The following is an 18,270-nucleotide window of genomic DNA, read 5'->3' as shown; positions in this document are numbered from 1 at the left end:
GGTCTGCGGATTTCTTGCAGGGGGAATTCACATTATGCAGTTCGATTACTTGAAATCAAACGTTCAATGGTGTACCATGAACCCACTTCCCCACTTACAGGGTACCTAACGTGTCAATCAATCCCTTCGATGGGTTTTTTCTTTTTTTTTTTATCGAACTGCTGTCCGCCTACATTTGCCGGCTCGCTCGCACCCGCTGCGCCCCGATTGCGCATGTGTGCTTGTATCACTTAAGTCGTCTGCTATCTAGTCTAGACGCATATGTACACACATATAGCCGTAGCCGTAGCCGTAGCCGTAGCCGTAGCCGTACGACGTACGGCGTGTCCGCCGGCCATCCGTCCGTAGACGTAGACATTGCACGGGGTCTTTCTACAGGGCGAAATCATCGCGAGAGAGAGCCGAGAACGGTGCGCACCTTGTAGATACGGATTGAAATACGTGCGGGTCGGTGGTATCGGTATCTACGGAATACAAAATACGACAGTTGAACGTCGTTTGTTCTTTTATTTTCATTGTTATTTGGTCGGTGCTGTGGGCCGCATTCGTTTTGTTTTGCGTTTATTTATAGTAATTAAAGGCGTTCGTGAGTGGGAATAAGTTATTTAAATTGTACAACAAACAAGCCGAAAATTAAAAACAAATTGTGTAGTTACAAGTGAGTGAATGGGCGATCGAGTGTTGCGGAAAAAGTTGAAGGAAATGCAATGGCATTTTCACCTTGCAGAAATATAAAGAAATTTTTGAATGTCTGCAAAAATATGCGACTGAAGAATATGTTTATGAAGTACATTACAAATTGAACATAAAATGATAGACAATAAAACATAAGAAGAGAATTTAAATATTACTTATTAGTTTATAACTTATTTTTAGAGAGAGTAAATGGCAGTCTTAGAGAAAGAAAATGAGATTACTACTTACTTATGTATGCATATGTATGCGTACAGCCGATAAATGCACATGAATGGCGGCGCCCAACTAATATTTATTTTCCGCTTGGCAATCGTTTTAGGTCGCTTGTTGCTAATCGCCATTAGTTTATCCGTGTGCCTGGCCTGTGGCAGTGTGTTGGTGGCCGCGATTGCCCTGCGCCGCTCGGCCAACGCAACAGCAGCATTAGCAGCAACACTAGCGGCAGCAGCAGCAGCAGCGACATCAGCATCAACTGGAGCAGGAGCAACATCCGCAGCAACATTAGAAGCGGCAACAACGCGCAGGATACGGCACAAGCGTCGCTCGTCGCAGCGACGGCGCAGCACCAACAACAACGCGGTGCTGTCATCTGGGATCGGGAGCGGCATCGGGATCGGGATCGGGCCTGGACTGGAAACCAACTCGGCTCTGGCCCTGCCACTGGCAACCGCACCACCAACATCGGGCTCCACAGCAGCGGATCAGACAGCTATAGCCGCCGCCACCGCCAACGCCGCCTCCGCTGCAGCAGAAGCCGCAGCAGCAGCAGCAGCGACAACAACAACAGCAGCAGCAGCAGCCGCAACAGCATCGACAGCCGCAGCAACAGTTACAACAACACTTTTGCCAACCGAGCCGGAACATTCTGTACCCGTAAGTACTTACCCTACGCTAAAAAAAAACGTGAAAAGAGAAGAAAAGAAAAGCCAGAAAATGCGGGTGGGAAAGGAAAGGCAAGGAAAGGAAAAGAAAAAGTTTTGCAACAGCCGATGGGCGGGAAAGTGGGTGGTCATGTCTGTCTCAAAACTGCACTGGGCAAAATAGCAGAGGAAGTTCTTAAGTTTGAAAAAGCTTACCGTGGGACAAAATACATTACAAATTTTCTTGCATACTTTTAGGTCACTTGGCGTCATTGAGTTATTACATATTTTTGTTTTTTGAGAATGCGTCATCTTCTTAACAAAAAGTTCTTCATAAATATAAAGCAATTATTTGTTGCTATTTTTATATGTATTCTGCTTACCTTTCAACATTTAAATTGACTTGAAATACGGTTGACAAAGATTACAAAAAGCGAGCTATTTAAGACGAAAATATTTTCATTGGCTTTACGTGCTGGCGCCGTTCATTATTACCAATTACCTTTTTGACCCAATTTAAATGTGTGCACACTTTTCTCTCAGTACAGCCGTAAAAACAAGGAGACACGTGTCGCAAGTTTCCTTTTTCATTATTTCTGCACTCCCTTTTGCCTTTTTGCTTCGCTCTTGCCCATATCCTATGCATCATTCCCTTTTGGGGCGAAACAGAGCGACAGCAGCAGACGGGGAAAATGGTGGGAAACAGCGAGAGAGACTCGGCTCTCTGTCACTGCAGTAAAAGTCCTTGAAAAGGGGCTGTTTGCTGGGCGGGGAAAGTGGGTGGCAGACAGGCCTAAATTGCTCTCGTCGGCGCCAACGCAAAAGTTCTTATGTAACTGCGCCTACACCGATTTATACATACTCCACAATTGCCCAGTCCAATTATTTCGTGTGTATTCCGAGTGTTATGCAACGTTTGTGGAATGCACAGCACGTCCTTCTCTTTCTTCTTCTTCTTCTATTTGTTGTGTTTCTTTTTTTTTTTTGAAGTGAATGGTGGCATGGAATCTCCATTTTGTGTCTGGCACTTGTGCGCGTCTTTATTTTAATGGACAAGACAAATTCAATTTCTCCATCGCCGCTTTATTTTGTCCATTTGCCCGACTTTAAATGCCTGCCATTTGTCTATATATTTTATTCATCTGCGCATTTGCTTATTGAATTTGCACTAGACACCGGCATTAACCTTGAGGCCAAGCGATTAACTCCAGCGACGGAAGGCGACAATCTTCTTCCCAACGAATTAGACGCCCACACACGGGTGGATTCTCGTCTCGTGGGCCAAAAGTTGTTAATGCGGCTTTTCAGATTGTGGCTTTAAGATTTCCCATTAATGGTTATCGTGGGGAATTAGGGGTGTAGGGGAGTGCCGCCCATTACAAGAGATTAAAGTCGGCAACTTTGACAAATTGTTACTCGCTTTGCTGACATCTTCCAGTGCGCATTTGCTCATTTGTTTCATTTTCATTCTTCACATCGAGAATCTTGTTTCATATTTTTTTCCCCTGCTTAATTTGCCCACGCAAAATTCAGCATTATGAATGAAACACATCGGATACGGTGGGCACTCAATAAATGGGCAAGGTTCGGGGTAAACTAATAGGCATTTTATTATTATATCTAAATTTATATGCTGTACATGTTTTTGGATTAGGTTATTTTACGATTACTGGACATTCAAAGCCATGGGTTATAGTGATTAAAAATCGAAATATATAATGAGATCATACATAGATTAAGGTTTTATCTGCATTCTTGGACAACAAAGATTCGAATAGAAAGCGATGTGTGTTTTCACTGTAGTGAGAACATAATAAATGAATGCTTCTCAACATGCCCCTCCAAAACGTGGGCAAAAACCCATTTGGAGCCCAAGATGCGGATGGCAATGTGGAAACGGTTACGTTTATGGTGTGGTATATATAGATGTGGATGTTGATATAGAAACGGTGGGGACATACGTACGTATGTATGTAAGTGCGCGGGCGGGATGGTTGGCGGGAAATGTGAAACACAATTGCCGCTAATAACCCAAGGCGTTTAGCAGAATCAGAAGCAGCGACGTCGGCAGCGGCGTTCTGTTTTAATCGAATTTTATTTGCCGCCGTTAGCCAATGAATAATTCAAATTGATTATTAAAATGTACGCTCGCATGTGCGCCAGTGTTGGAGTGTGTGAACTTCGGTGGGCGTTAACATTAACAGCATTAGGATGTGGATGTTAATGTGCATGTGGATGTGTGAGAGCGGGCTTTCATTAAAACCGTTATCTATGCCAGACGCACGCACCAGACGCAGACGTGCATAAATTAATTACAATTACAGTGGAGAGATGGACAGAGAGGCACGCACACACACAGACAGTTCCTGTTTTGGAATTTTTTTGGCGGCCTGAAAAAATGACTTGTGGAAAAACCCCCTTGAAAACAAATACCGTTAGATCCCAATTGATTAGAATATGGTATATTAAAACGTAAATATTTAGTTAAAGGAACATTTGAATACATTCCTGTTACAATTTAAAATTACAGTAGTGTTGATAAAGGTTGAAAATTAAAGTCCTTTTACAATTTATAATCACAGTAGTATTGAAATACGACTACAGTATGGTGAAAAATTGTTGCTGTGCGCCAGTTTGAACATTTCAAACATTGGATATATTGGGCACTTCGTTGGGTACGCTAAGCAAACGCAGAGAAAGTCGGAAACTTTCAAGGATTGAAACAAGGCCAAAGGCAAACAAGCGGAGGCAAGAACAAAAAACAAGGGTTTACCCCAAATATTATGTCACATTATTGGCCATAAAAAAAAGCGTCAGCAAAAAGATAAACAACAACATGCGACAGATGCAGAGCAGTCGGGGAAAGTATGTTAACTTATGGCTGGGCTTAGGCCAACAAAAAAAACAACGACGAACAAAAACAAAGGCAGACATTTCTCTTACGTCAGAGAGTCTGGCCCACACGCACACATGCTCACATGCAGACAGGCACACGCACACTAGGGCACAAACGGAAAATGAGGTTATTGCCAATCCCGTCTGCAATGCTCGAGTAAACATTTTAACCTAATTTTTTGCCACGGGAGCGGGACGATTTGGGGGCTATACATTCACATATGCATGTATTTATGTATGTTTGCGAGCGGAGACGCCCCAGACAATGTGATGCGATATTTTCTGGTGCCTCAGATTACCCAAAACGAAGGGAAATATTGCAAAAACACCGAAACAGTGTGGCGTCCATAATGCAAACTGTGCATCTGAAAAACTAAATTTAACCCTTTAGTTCAAATATCATTGGGAAGAAACACAAGTAAATGTATCTGAATATTATAGAAAGTTATTCAAAAATCCCGGGCATTACAAGGGTGCACATTTATTCGGATTATTAGTCCCATAAGTTTATTCACAGCAAGTTTATAGATTAACCTAAAATGGCACTAAAAAAATCTACCATTAAAAATACTTACTGCTGTTAAAGTTCATATGTACCAACTTTATGGGCCGCCTTAAAATGGTAATAATGTTTGTACCCAGAGAAAATAGTTTCTATTAAAACTGGGAAATTTCGCGCCAGCATAAAAACATTATTAGTATAGTTATGTGGTAACTCTTAGTGCAAGTACACATTACGAAAAAAAAGGAAATTTGTACATTAACTTTTGAATATTATACTATGAATTAATGTTAATATGTATGTGTCTAGGCAGAAGCAACGATTAGAAAAAGTGTGAAAACTGAAAATAAATTCAAGTTAAATACTTTGGCTTGTACAATCAAATTATAAGGAACATGATTGCCCACAGAGCTCTTACCACATAGTTTCACCAGTTTTTAATTTACAAAATTGCATTTGCATATTTGTATAATTTACAAAGTACGCGGCCCCCCGACGTCGCCGAAAATAATTGTGTGCTCTATTATTTGTTGTTGCCAGCGCAGAGATTTGTCATTTCTTTCATGCTCGCTTGCACACATCAATCGCCAGGTGGTGTGGTGGGGCATTAGGGGGTTAAGACACACGAAAAAAAATAAATAAAAAGTAATGCAAAAATGTTTGAAAAAGGTGGCCAACGGAATGTGGAGCATGCTGAGTTATGCGAATCGTCTGTGCAGAAAACATACTGTGTATAAATCGTGCACATAGGATATGCCAAATTGTTACTGAACATAACATGCATCCAAATTTAAGAAAATTCATTTTTTTAATTGTACACAAACAAAAAAGATATGCAACACAAATCTTTTTAAAAATTACCCGATATTCAAAAACAGTTATGCACTACTAGCCACTATTTTGTACTAATTAGAATGAGATGGAGCTGGGCACACTAATATATTCGATATATCGCTTTTACAAATGATGCAAACAATAAAATATAGTTTTTTATAAGACATTTCTTCCCTGTTATGTAAAATATCTTTGTTGAATACTATAAGATACTCTTTGACCAGTTCTACAAAAGTAGCATCACGACATGATGTTTATTTTGTTGATCAACGTCCTTAAAGTGACGTCACAAACTTTTTCCCTGCGCCACCTTCCCAATCGGTTTCATCTTTCCCACTTGGAAAGTTACTTCATTTCGCTTGGGAACTTAATTAGCTTATTTATTCTCTCTTAATATACTGCAATGCCTAGAATGAAGAGTAAAAATGCACTCAATCAAAAGAAACCTGTAAAACTAAGTCTGGCCGAGTTTCACAATCAGCTGGATAAAATGCAAACTGCAAAGACTTGTGAAAAGACGAGCGCGGAGAGCTGTAAACATTTTTTCTGGAATGGCAGTGGAATAGCCAATGGAACTCGTGGTCGTGGCGTTTGTTGTGAAAAGCTTTCAATAGTTGCCCAAAAGGAGGAACGTGCTATAGTTCAGAATGGAGCCACTACCAAAGCGAGAGGGGTATTTCAAAGTACCGTGAAAAATTTGGCACAGCAAAAGAATCATTCAGAAAAGTCGGATAATTCCAAGAGTGCGAATCAAATCGTAAAACCCGAAAACAGCGATATGAAAATAACATTACTGCAGAGACCTAATCCCCAGGATGCAACCCAAGGACGGAGCAAAAAGCGAGTTCGATCCGCTCGCCGGATTCCCACGCCGCCAAGAAAGGTGCCCAAGGAACTGGAAGATCTGGATCGCATGACTTCAGCGGATTTTCGGCACGACACCGCCGCTCGTCTGGATGTGATGCGAAACCGGCAGAAGGATCAGGAACACATGTACTTCTTTCAAAACGTCATCCATCACCAACGGCATCTTATCAAGGATCGCACAATCCTGGTCCTCTGCTGTGGCACTGGAACACTGGCCCTTATGGCAGCCCGAATGGGAGCAAAACGTGTGTACGCCGTGGACTACTCGAAGGTGACTGGATATGCAACCCTGGTGGTGCGCCAAAATGGCTATGAAGGTGTGATCACGGTCATGAACGGTCGCATGAAGGATCTCAAACTCCCGACGAAAGTGGATGGCATCATATGCAACTGGATGGGTTACTGTTTGCTCTACGAATCGGAGATATTGGAGGTGCTCGAGGCGCGTGATCGCTGGCTAAAGAAAGGCGGCTTTATTCTACCCGATCTGGGTGCTCTCTATCTAGCTGCATCCGAGGAACACAAACTGAAGAGCGACAGATGCAATCATTGGCGCAATGTCTACGGATTCAATATGAATGCCATACGTCGATATGCGCTGGCTGAACCTTGTGTGGCCCTAACGACCGGCAAAAAACTTCTGACGATGGCTCATTGCGTTCTCAGACTAGATTTGAAAAGAGCCAGGAGAGGGGATCTGTTTATAGACCGAAACATTAGACTAAGTGTCAGTAGAGAGGGATATCTCGAGTGCTTTCTTCTCTTTTTGGAAGTGCAGTTTAGTAGTAGCTTAAACTTTAAGCTGAGCTGTAATCCCTGTTTAAAGTCGCCCTTCAAATCGCTTTGGATGCAATCGGTGCTCTTTGTGGAGCAGCCCTTTGTTATGCGAAAAAAACTTCACTACACGGGTAACCTGAAGTTCAAGACACTAAAACCGAATAACTTCAACGAAATGGAGATATGTATTGAGTTTTACGAGGGTAGCGAGTACGATGACGATTGGGTCATGTGCACACTGCGGGTGGCCAAAAGATGGCTCATGCTGGAGGGCTTTCAGACTTTGAGCGATGTGGAGAGCTGTCAGGACGAGCAGGGGGAGACTGGTGACCTGTACCTTTAGGTCTCTCACAATACATTATTGTTAAGCCCATCAGTTGACTTTATGCTAATTGTGGTTTCACTTTATTACAGATGCTATCGGTACAGACGGCCGGCTGCGCGGGAATGGAGCGGCTCGGCGTTCCGACCCGCACATCTTTGAGCACACCACCCGATGATAGGTATGTCGAGGACGAAATCCCTATTGCAAAGCTAATACCTAGAATATCTTAAATGAATGCTAATTTAATTTCACTTTAATTGTAGGGATCAATTTAGATGTAGAATGCGCGTGGATGCGCTCCAGGCACGTGAGCTTCTGGCTGTACGTGGCGAGACTGTGATTCGCGGCGCCGGCAACAATCAGCACCAGCAGCAACACCATCTCCATCACAGCAGCAGTAGCAGCAACAAGCAACAACATTCCCACCACCAGCAACAACGTATGACAACTCCAAGCACGCACAACTCCGGCGGCGGCGGAGGAGGAGGAGGAGGAGCAGCAGCAGGCGGTGACCACCAACACCACCATCACCAACACCAGCTGGGCAACAACAGCAGCAGCAACAACAACAATAGTATTAGCAGTAATGTGGCGCGCGGCGGCATAGAAGCCACCACGCTGAAGTACGGAAACACGAACAGCGGGAGCGGTAGTGGTTGCTATAAGGGCGACTGCGGCAACTCCTCAAGCGGATCCTCGTGCAGTTCGCTGCAGAGCCACAGCAACGACCACCACCAACATTACCAGTACCAGCTGCAGCAGCAGCAAACTCCCCGCTGTCCCCATCACGTACCACTGCCGGACAGCGAGTACGGACAGGATCGACACCTGCAGATCAGGAGCAGCTATCAGGTGGGTTACCTTAAATACACTCCCCTAAACGTATACTAATTTTTCGGCTTTGATCCCAAACAGCAATCGGAGATCACCAGATCGTACACGAAACCGCCGCCCAACAAGACGGTGCGGGATGTGCCCGAGCAGATCTCGGCGGGCGGCTGTGGCGTCTCCAGCTCCAGCTACCGTCTCACCACGCTCCAGGCCGCCTCCTCCACGTACACGCCAGCGGGCGTGTCAGTGTCCGCCTCCTCATCGTCCAGCAAATCGAAGCCGAATGCCATAACCAAATTCTTCTCGCGGATCAGTTCGCCCAAGTCGCCGCCGAGCTGTACAATGACCTCGGTCGCCACAGCTTCCCCAGCATCCTCCGTCTCCATGTCGTCGTCCGCCTCGTCGCTAGCCTCCTCCGCCTGTGTGTCCACCTCGTCGTCGGCCTCCTCACTGGCTGCTGCGCCTACGCTGCCGGTGTCCAATGCATCCCTGCTGAAGAGCACGGCCTGTGGCTACGGCACAAACCCCAGCGGGATCTACGCAGGCCTGGGAACCGGAACAAGCGGCAACTGCAGTCCCGAACGGATACCCACACCACCGTTGTCCGTCTCCGTGCCAATCGGAGCTGGCCAACAGCCGCTGAGGAGCAGCAGCAGCGGGAGTAGCAGCAGTACCGCCAGCCTAGCCGCCGTCGAGACAACCACAACTACAGCCACCACTCAGTCTTCCTTTGCCGCCGGAGCGACGGGGGATCTCCCGCTGACCACGATGAGCCGCAATAATTCCAACTCTAGCATGATGAGCTACCACTGCAGCTGCAATAGCCGGAATTGCAGCCACTGTGCGGCCAACTCATAACTGAGCTCGTGTTAAGTTTAACTACATTAAACAAATCTGGTGGTGCGGAAACCACTGGAGATTTTAGAACATTGGTTAAGTTTCAACAGTTCACTAGCCGATTTGAACTTCACAAACCATAAGACTTTGCACGGTATTTGATCATAATTTGTAAACTTACCACAGGTCTTGTGTCTAAAAAGCTTTACTTGAGGTAAAACATTGCCAAATTTAGTGAAATACTTTTCTTTTGTTGTCGAATCTCCAGAGATTTGTGTGGCACCTCCAATATATATATATGCATAAACTTATATATATATATATATACATATATTTTTTTTATGTTAGCCTATGTTTATCTATTATGTTAAAGTTTAACAGATTTATTTAATGTAGGTCTGTCGCCAACTTTTGCGCTGGTACGAAAAGACTGTTTATTAGTCAGAATTTAATTTGTAAATTTGAGTAACGAGAGGGAGGAAAAGTTAGAGAATGATACGGAGAAGACATATGTATAGTTGCGCTGCCGCCTTTTTAAGCACTCACCACAGACCGTAGAAGGTTCATTTTTAAGTTATGTAACATTATTTCCATTCGTCGCTTGATAAAAGTAATAAGTCGAGAACGTTTTTGTAAAAAACCAAGAAAGCAACAAACTTGAAAGAGACAGACACAATACCACAAAAACTGAAGAGAGGGAATGAGGAAAGTAAATAACAAAACATAAGTGAATATGTAATTGTAATTTTATGAATGAATATTGTATACACTTTAGTTTCAATAACTCTAGTTTTAAATCGAAGCCAACCAACTCTTAACTATACTCTATCCCCCACCCCCCTATCCAAGTCCCCTTATCCCCTATTATTATTGTACGCAAGGCCCATGTGCTGGAACACACGAAAACACACACAAACAAACAATTTTTAGTTCAATTGAAATTTGTATTTGTATATTTGCTAACGGAATTACGATGTAAAGAAAAAAAAAACAAAATATGAAATGAAATCTATGTAAACCAAATTGTAGAGAAATTATTGTTTTCATTTTGAATTGGCTGCAGCTAATCTTGATTTCGGATTTTAGCGGGATACATTTTGAATTTTAAATTTATAACCTAACGATCGATGAACCTGAAGTTATCGATAACCAATTTCAGTCTGGCAACAACGGGCGATCGTGTATTTTCAAGTGCAACTCTGGTCGAGTGATTGCGGTTTATTTAAAATGAGATTGATTAACTTTCATTTGTACGTTCTGAGTTTAGGAAAATCGAAGAGTTAAGAAATGGTCCCATTGCAATGTATATTATAAGCACAATTAAGCAACTCAGAGCTTTTATTATTTAGATATCCAGCCTTATTTATTAGTCTTAACTTTCACAAAATTCTGAAATTTCAAAAATGCGTAATTTTTCAGACAACCCGTGCACCTTGTTGCCCCAAACAGTTTATAATGAAATTATCAAATAGAAGGAAAACGAAAATGGTTTCAAGAACTCTCGATCCATTAAATCAAATTTAAACCACATTTAACCAACAATTTAGATGAGAAATGGAATGCGAGAAACTAGGAAAATATGATAACAAACGCAAAATAATGGAAAACGAAAACACTTTACTACGCCAACAAGTCCTACAAGCCTACATTTTAAATACATAACGATATAGTTCGATGTCTATGGATCAAAGAAGACTTAAAGTAATGCAACCGGAAATAGCCCGAAATATCACAGAACGAAGAGAAAACCGGAGACAATGAATAACTAAATTAAACGCGTAGAATTTAATCACTTAATTAGTTCTAAACAAATTAAGTCCAGCTAAATATGGAAGCGATTGAACTCGTTTGATCGGAGAATCATATACACATTTATACAAACAGGCCTAATTTCAACTACCTCCAAAACTGTTTTTCAAATTAAAAATTAAATTCTAAACGAAGATCAAGTCTACGAATTATGTTTAGCAAAACTAAACGGAAACTAAGTAAATCAAATGAAATGAAACAAATCGATTAAATTATAGTAAATGAATTGATTGAATTACGATTTTTTTAAATTCAAGCAGATCGATTAATTCAATAAATCAACAATCATTGACAAGTAATTAATTTTACACTTTATATATACGATATTTATTACTATATGGTATCTGTACATTTAGATCGAGAATACAAATGAAAGCGCACACAAGCTGCGTTTCGAAAATGCAAAACCGTCGACTGATATATATATATAAACATATATATATAATAAAAGCTAAATAAATAAAGTAAATAACAAGAAAAGTATAGAGATTCATTTGTAAATACACCGCATGCAGGACAATGCGCTGCGGAGCATTATGTTAATGTAACCACACCCAATCCCAAGCAGTTCCTCCAAACTTTTCGAAACCATCCGAGATCAAAATCATCCCATCCACCATCTCCCACTTCCCTGAAAATCGAATTTGATTTCTGATCCCTGCAGGCAAAGTGCACCCAATACTAGCGAAATTTTTTAAAGCGCATTATGCAAAACGTCTAATATACAAAAATCACAATAAAAATCGATATATATCTAAATACATATATTAATATATTAAATATTAATTGAATACCAATTATTGTTGTTGTCTCATATAAAACGAAAAAGCATTAAAAGCGAAAAACAAAAACGGGAAAAATGAAAGCAAATTTAAAATATATTTCCAAAATATATAGAACATAACTTTGAAAACATAAAAACCGTTTTTTCTTTAAGCAAGAAAGTTTGTTGTCAACGGGAAACTTTTGGCTTTGATTGGCACTTATTTTTTGGGTTTGACTGATTGTACGATATGAACCCTAACTACCAACGATGCATCATGCATTGTTGATGTTATCAATAAATAGTAACGAAATTAATGGACATAATGACTCAAAGAAAATTACCACCATAAATTAATCAACGGGAAGTGTTCAAGTGAATCATAAACTGTGCTTAGATTTCACCAACTATAGAAACCCACACGCGCCATCCATTTGCATTAATGATTTGCACAAATCCCACCCAAAAAAAGGGAATTGGTCACTGCCCACACTACTAGTAGGTCGCCTTGAAAGACGGTGAAATTCTCACGTATTTCTTATCAGCCACAATGCAGACAGATTGTGGAAATAACTGAAATAAAACAGCAAATAGTAATTGCCCATCGAGGGGGAAATGGTGGAGAGCAGGTACAAGGCAAGTACAAGCGATCTAGGCGATTGTTTTAACTATTGATAAATGTTAAACATAAGCAAGGGTCGCCCCATGGCACGCGTCCAGTGTTTCCCAGTCCGTCCAACGGTTAACAGCTCCTAAAATTAGCGAATCAAGAGCGCGACCTATCAAACCCAAATTAACGGCAGCCATTAAAAGACATTCCCGAACAGCGGAAAGCAATTAGGCAATCGAATCAGCAATGTCACAGTTGTACGAAATCTCCGAGGTGGCCCAGCAGAACGGCAAGAATGGCAAACCGTGCTGGCTGATCATCAAGGGGAACGTGTACGATGTAACCAAGTTCCTTGGCGAGCATCCTGGCGGCGGCGAAGCACTGCTCGAATACGGCGGCAAGGATGCCACCAAGGCCTTCAAGCAGGCAGGCCACTCCTCCGATGCCGAAAAGGATCTGAAGAACTACAAAATCGGAGAAATCAACTCAGCTGCGCCCATTCAAGTGCAGCCCACGTCCAACGGTGCAGCAAAGCCGGCGGCCAACACAATATCCGGAGATCCCGAACCCGCGAAGAAGAGCTCCTCCGGTTTCTGTTGCTGCTAGTCATAGGTTTACATGTCATTTGATTGATTTATTAACATAGGATGAGGTCGTAGTTAGTTTAGCATAGTTAAATTGTAAATAGTTCTAGGTTTATCTCATAATAGCTACATCATCATGTCCACAATGCTATCCTAAAAAAGATCAACTCTTCTTGAACGATCTGAATAAATTGCAAACAAAGCCGGCGGAGCTGCTCCACCAATTTCAAAAAAATTAAACTAAATACAAATGATGCCTAATCTCTCGGCTCGGCCTCCACGTTTGGCTCGCTGCTGGGGGCAGCAGATTGGAACGTACTGCATGCAGTGTCGAAGTATTCCGTCGTGAAACTAGTCAAGTTTACCGTGTGGTTGCGCAGATAATGATAGAATCTACTCGACTTACGTTCCAGTCCAGCCCGCTCCTTTTCGCTGCGGCATATGGAGCGCAGGGCGGGCTCGAAGTCCAGCGATTTGGCGGAGTCGGAACGGAGAACTCCGTTGCCCAGGTGCTGGAAAATTGAATACCTGGAAAAATTCGGAAGTTTATAAGAAAATAAAATTTCTAATTAGTAAATAGTCTGGGCAATAATTTGATTAATAGGAGTGTTCCTAAGATAGTTATAAGATCGGTCATTTTTATGACAAGTCTATTAGAATTCCGAACGCTATCTTGTGACTAGTGGTTATTATGACTGCTGGATGATAACAAAACCCCGGTTTCCTTTTTCCATCGATTACTACCATGACAGCTAATTAAGTTAGCATTATTAAGCCTTAAAATATGTTTAAGGCAAAATATATATAGATAAAGATAGATATTGTTTTAATAATTTTTTGAGAACCAGAATAAAGATCTTTTGATATTAAGGTGTTTGAATCTTGGCTTAGTTAAAGAGTAACTCATCATTTTAAAAGTCTTACCTCTGACCCGGCTTATCAAACAGATTGTAGGGGCACTCCTTGGTCGCGAGTCCAGTTTGGAGAGCCTGCTCCACCAGCAGGTGACCGATTTCTTCGGACAGATGCCACTGCAAGCGATCACTGCAATCGGAGTCCATCAACGAAGCCGCCGAAATGTTGTCATAGAAGGAAGCCAATGTGGCGAGCGATGAGCTGTGCCCATCGGACTTCTGCCCCGTGGCGCTGCTCAGCCAGGCCTTCTTCGGTGAGCGGGACTTCCGCTTGGCAGCGGTTCTACTTCCCCCGCCCGCTGCCTGCTGCTCCTTTAGCAGCGCCGAACTAGCCATAAGATCGGGGAGATTCAAACGCAAGAGGCTGAAGTCAACGGGAAAGGGTATTCGATACTGGACATTCTGCGGACTTGTGAAGAACTCAAAGAATCTCTGATGGATTCGACTGCCATTGACGGTGGCCAGCCGGCTATTTGAGGATTTGGTTGGTGATTTAGTGCCACCGCCAGTCCTACTCCCAGTTGAATCTCCACCACTCTGAATGTAGAACTGCAGTTCCATCAACGTCTTGCGCAGATTCTGTTGATTGTACAGATACAAGGATATCAATTCGTCCATCTCGATGGGGCAGTTTTCCATTAGCGATAAAACGGCCAGGAATCGGGAGATGTTCAGTGCGTTCGGCGCTTGGAAATGGATTATATTCTGCTGCATTAGACGCTGCAAGTGCGCGCAATTCGGATCCGTGGCAACCACAATAACCGGCCTCTTGGAACTGGCGGCCAAGGTATAAATGGCTTCCGTAAATCCAGCGTCCAAGTTATCGAACAGGATATCCGCATCCTCGATTAGGATCAACGATTTCCGTACTTCGGAAGGAGGTTCCACTGCGGCTGCTTTTGATTTTAATCCACTCTTTTGCAGCTTTTGAAGCAACTGCTGTGAGGATCCTCCACCCGCTTTACTGTCTTTCCTTATCTGATGCGACTGCGTGGCCTCTTGGAGTTCCTGTATCAGCTTCTTGCCCGTCCTCTTCATCCCTGCATTTATCTCCAAGACATTAAAGTTCATGTCGTTGGCTAAAGTGAAAACGGCATTGGTTTTCCCGCTGGATGAAGGTCCCACCAGAACCATCGTGTTGCTACTTGAGCCCATTGATGCCGAATCGTTGCTCATGTCAAAGGTGTCATCCATGCCCTGTGAGTTGCGATTGCTACCACCATTGCCACTCCAGCTGGACAGGAATTCTCTAAGCTCCTGCACTGGCGTCAGATTCACCAGAACCTGTTCGAACAGCAGCGGTTTGTACTTCTCCGTGAAGAGCAGCTCGCCATTCGGAGCGGAAGGCGGTGGTTTCGCCTCCTCTTCGTTCTGTGCCATATTCTGCTCCATTGAACGGCGAGTTCTACGCGTGACTACCAGTGATTCTCCCATTTGCTGTGTATCCTGTGCACTGTCAATGGCGCTGAAGTGGCGATACTTCTCCCTCATCTGATTATAGCACTTAAAGGTGGGAAACCGATCGAAATCATTCTTCCAGAGCTTCACAAAGCCGCGCTTGTTTTCCAGCTGTGGCAAAGTAGCATAGTTGAATTTGTTCAAAGTTTTGCTGGATGTAAAGTCCGCGGGCAGACAGCTGGTGATGCTACTCGCTTTGGAACGTCGTTTGTTGGCGAGTAACGCTTTCGTAACCTCTGAATATTCCTCTTCTGCCCTCAGAGCAAAGGGAAACTCCAGAGGACCACTTTTTGAACCGAAGCTTTCGCAGCCTATATGCGCCAGTCGGGGAAACACTTCATAACTATCTTCGTACATCTGGTCGAGGTTCTTCTGACGGATCTGCTCCTGTCGAATTCTGTCTGGAACTCCGGATTGCAGAAACGCCTGTCGAGCCTTCAAAACCGACGGATCTGGGCTGGGCTTTGGCAATTGACGGACGAATAGCGGCGCTAGTTTCTTTGGTGTGGCAGCTGGATTACTATTGTCTAGGTCAATAATCTCTATAGACTCGTCTGCCTTTTGGGGCTTCGCCTTTTGTTGCTTGCCGGGACTCGTTTCCAGATCGTAATCATAGCGCGCCTTGCCCACACACGATCGTCTTGGTCTTGACGAGGGAGTGGATTCGGCAACAATGGGTGTCTCCTGCTGGCTCTTTCTGCGCAGGGTTCTTCGCTTGGGTGTCTCCATGGGTGGAGTTTCTATTGCAATGATCACCTTTTCAGCCAATTCCTTCGGGGATTCCACTTTGGCAAAGTAGCCCAGCAGGCTGTCACGCTTTTTCGTGGGCGACGAAAGCTTCGAGAGAAACTCCTCTGTTCCTGGATCTTCAGCTTTTGCTTCCACGACCGGGGGCTTCGATTCCTGTGCATCCATGGAACTAATTCGTCGAGAGCGCGGTCGACCTCTTAGACGCTTGACTGTTGGATCCGTGGGTGCCGAGGATGGAGCCGTCACCTCTTTGGGGTCAGTCTTGGTCAGCATTTTCCGCAATCTGGGGAAATGAATTGTTTTATTGCGTTCTGAATCTAATTCTTAATCAAACTCACCTTTTTGCCCTTTGTTCCATCTGCAGCTCAATGAACTCCCCGCGAGCTTCGTCCGCCAGTCTTCTCTTGGCTCCACCCTTGCGTTCGTTCCATTCCTGGAGGAGTAGCTTCCGCTTGGTAGTCGGCGTTGCTGTCTCACTGCCGACCTCTTGATCCGCGGGAGATTCTGCGCCACCTTCATTAACACCCAGAGAGCGATTCCGAGCATTCATCATGAACTCGAAGACATTGGTGGTTGGCTTCGGTTTGGCTGTGCTCACCGGGGAAGCAGCCACGTTCTCCGGCTTGCCCGCCTTAGCGAAGTGCTTTATGATGCTCTGATTGTCGGCCACCGGAGTGCTGGACTTGAGCGGACTGGACCGCCGCCGACCGTTCTTGAGACCGTTTTCTTGGGAGGATTTCTCGCGCAGTGGCTGCGGTTTCTCCTTGGCATTCGCCTTGGTCTCTTCGGTGGTGCTTTTCTGATCCTCCATGAGTGCTGCGCGGCGCTTCTCCTCCCGCTTTCGCTTATGCTTCTCCCGATGCTTCTGCTTCACCGAGTTCAGCACTTCCTCCATGTTCTGGAGTATCAGTTTGGATTTAGCGCTGGGCGGTGCTCTCAGAACGAACGGGGATGTGGGCTCGACAGGATCCGTGGGCCCATTTTTGGAGGGAGTTCCTGGTGGACTCGCAGTGGTGGTTGTGCGTGCAATGTGCTCACTTGTAAGACAATTTACATCGGTCATTTTTGTGGGTCTCTTTTGCTGATTTCTTTTTTGGTTTAGGTTTAATGCATATTGCTGAGTGTGTGCGTGTGTTTGTGTATAATGTGGTTTTCTTTTGTAAGATCTAAGTACTTAAGCAATTGATATATCTACAGATAATACGAAAGCCAAACTCAAAAGATCGCAAATGAAGATCGGGGGCAAAGCAAAAACATGACAACAATACAATAATAATGAGATCTACCTTCGCAGCGACTTTTCGTTTTTCGTATTTGTTACACTCCCGCACACGCACACACACTGCCGCGATCGCACTGGCTTCCCGTTGATCGCGATCCTCTTTCTAACGGTGCTTGGGCCTCAATATATTAATACTTTCCGATGTCTACGTTATGCGCTAAATATCATTTTATACAAGTTTGATTAAGGTACAAATTGTTAGCACAATGTGCTGTGGGGAAAAAAGGCGCGAAGAAACAGTGTTGGTAAGCGGTGGAGGGGTAACGATTCCAGCACTGTCGGTCAGGCAGTAATTCAGTCTCCCAGTTTGCTTTTTATTAATTTGTTTGTAAATTTATATTTTTATTCAAGTAAAGTAAGATAGTCTAATATAATACCCAGATTGGATTACAGATACTTTTAAAAAAGGAGAAACAGTATAATTATAATAGACCCATTAGTAGAGTACAAATTTATAGGTGTAAACAAAATGAAATACATTTGTAAGAACCACATAATATTTAATTATAGTTTATATATTATTATTATATTCATTAAAATTATTTTTTTTCTTAGCTTAATTTTACACATTATATTTAATAGTTTTATTAAATATTCCACATAAAAAATAAAATGTTGTTCCTATTTAAATTACCGCAGCTGTTGGTGGTATATTTAAGTGACCTGATACGTATTG

The 18,270-nt window shown here is 43.3% G+C and overlaps 3 protein-coding genes across 6 annotated transcripts in view; 2 read left to right on the top strand and 1 right to left on the bottom strand.

The window, feature by feature from the left end:
• The window catches only part of LOC6605882 (protein arginine N-methyltransferase 1), a 74,142-nt gene extending 62,429 nt beyond the window's left edge, over positions 1 to 11,713 (top strand). Inside the window, exons 2-5 of one of the 3 annotated variants that reach the window (XM_002030660.2) lie at positions 1,016 to 1,569; positions 7,846 to 7,934; positions 8,020 to 8,608; positions 8,672 to 11,713. In XM_002030660.2, coding sequence (XP_002030696.2) covers positions 1,016 to 1,569; positions 7,846 to 7,934; positions 8,020 to 8,608; positions 8,672 to 9,445 — 2,006 coding nt within the window. In that variant the 3' untranslated portion in view covers positions 9,446 to 11,713. Of the gene's footprint in view, positions 1 to 1,015; positions 1,570 to 1,618; positions 7,775 to 7,845; positions 7,935 to 8,019; positions 8,609 to 8,671 lie in introns of those variants that run through there. The other 2 variants (XM_032720103.1, XM_032720104.1) reach the window with 2 other exon arrangements.
• A 984-nt stretch (positions 11,714 to 12,697) lies between these two features.
• On the top strand, positions 12,698 to 13,437 carry LOC6605881 (cytochrome b5). The gene has a single exon (XM_002030659.2). The coding sequence runs from the start codon at positions 12,853 to 12,855 to the stop codon at positions 13,210 to 13,212; it is 360 nt and encodes a 119-aa protein (XP_002030695.2). The 5' UTR covers positions 12,698 to 12,852; the 3' UTR covers positions 13,213 to 13,437.
• On the bottom strand, positions 13,220 to 17,835 carry LOC6605880 (ATPase family AAA domain-containing protein 5). Of its 2 annotated transcripts, none has more exons than XM_032718458.1 (4): positions 17,599 to 17,835; positions 16,651 to 17,503; positions 14,115 to 16,595; positions 13,220 to 13,718 (listed from the first exon to the last, which is right to left on the bottom strand). In XM_032718458.1, the coding sequence occupies exons 2-4, from the start codon at positions 17,373 to 17,375 to the stop codon at positions 13,448 to 13,450; spliced, it is 3,477 nt and encodes a 1,158-aa protein (XP_032574349.1). In that variant the 5' UTR covers positions 17,376 to 17,503; positions 17,599 to 17,835; the 3' UTR covers positions 13,220 to 13,447. The 2 variants fall into 2 exon arrangements, with proteins under 2 accessions (XP_032574349.1, XP_002030694.2); XM_002030658.2 differs by having other exon boundaries at positions 16,651 to 17,349.
• Between the last annotated feature and the right edge of the window lie 435 nt (positions 17,836 to 18,270).

The sequence above is a fragment of the Drosophila sechellia genome, chromosome 3L (genome assembly GCF_004382195.2).
Source record: "Drosophila sechellia strain sech25 chromosome 3L, ASM438219v1, whole genome shotgun sequence".
Classification (NCBI taxonomy): Eukaryota; Metazoa; Arthropoda; class Insecta; order Diptera; family Drosophilidae; genus Drosophila; species Drosophila sechellia.
The sequence above is the reverse complement of the archived record's forward strand: the minus strand, read 5'-3'. Positions and strand labels throughout refer to the sequence as shown.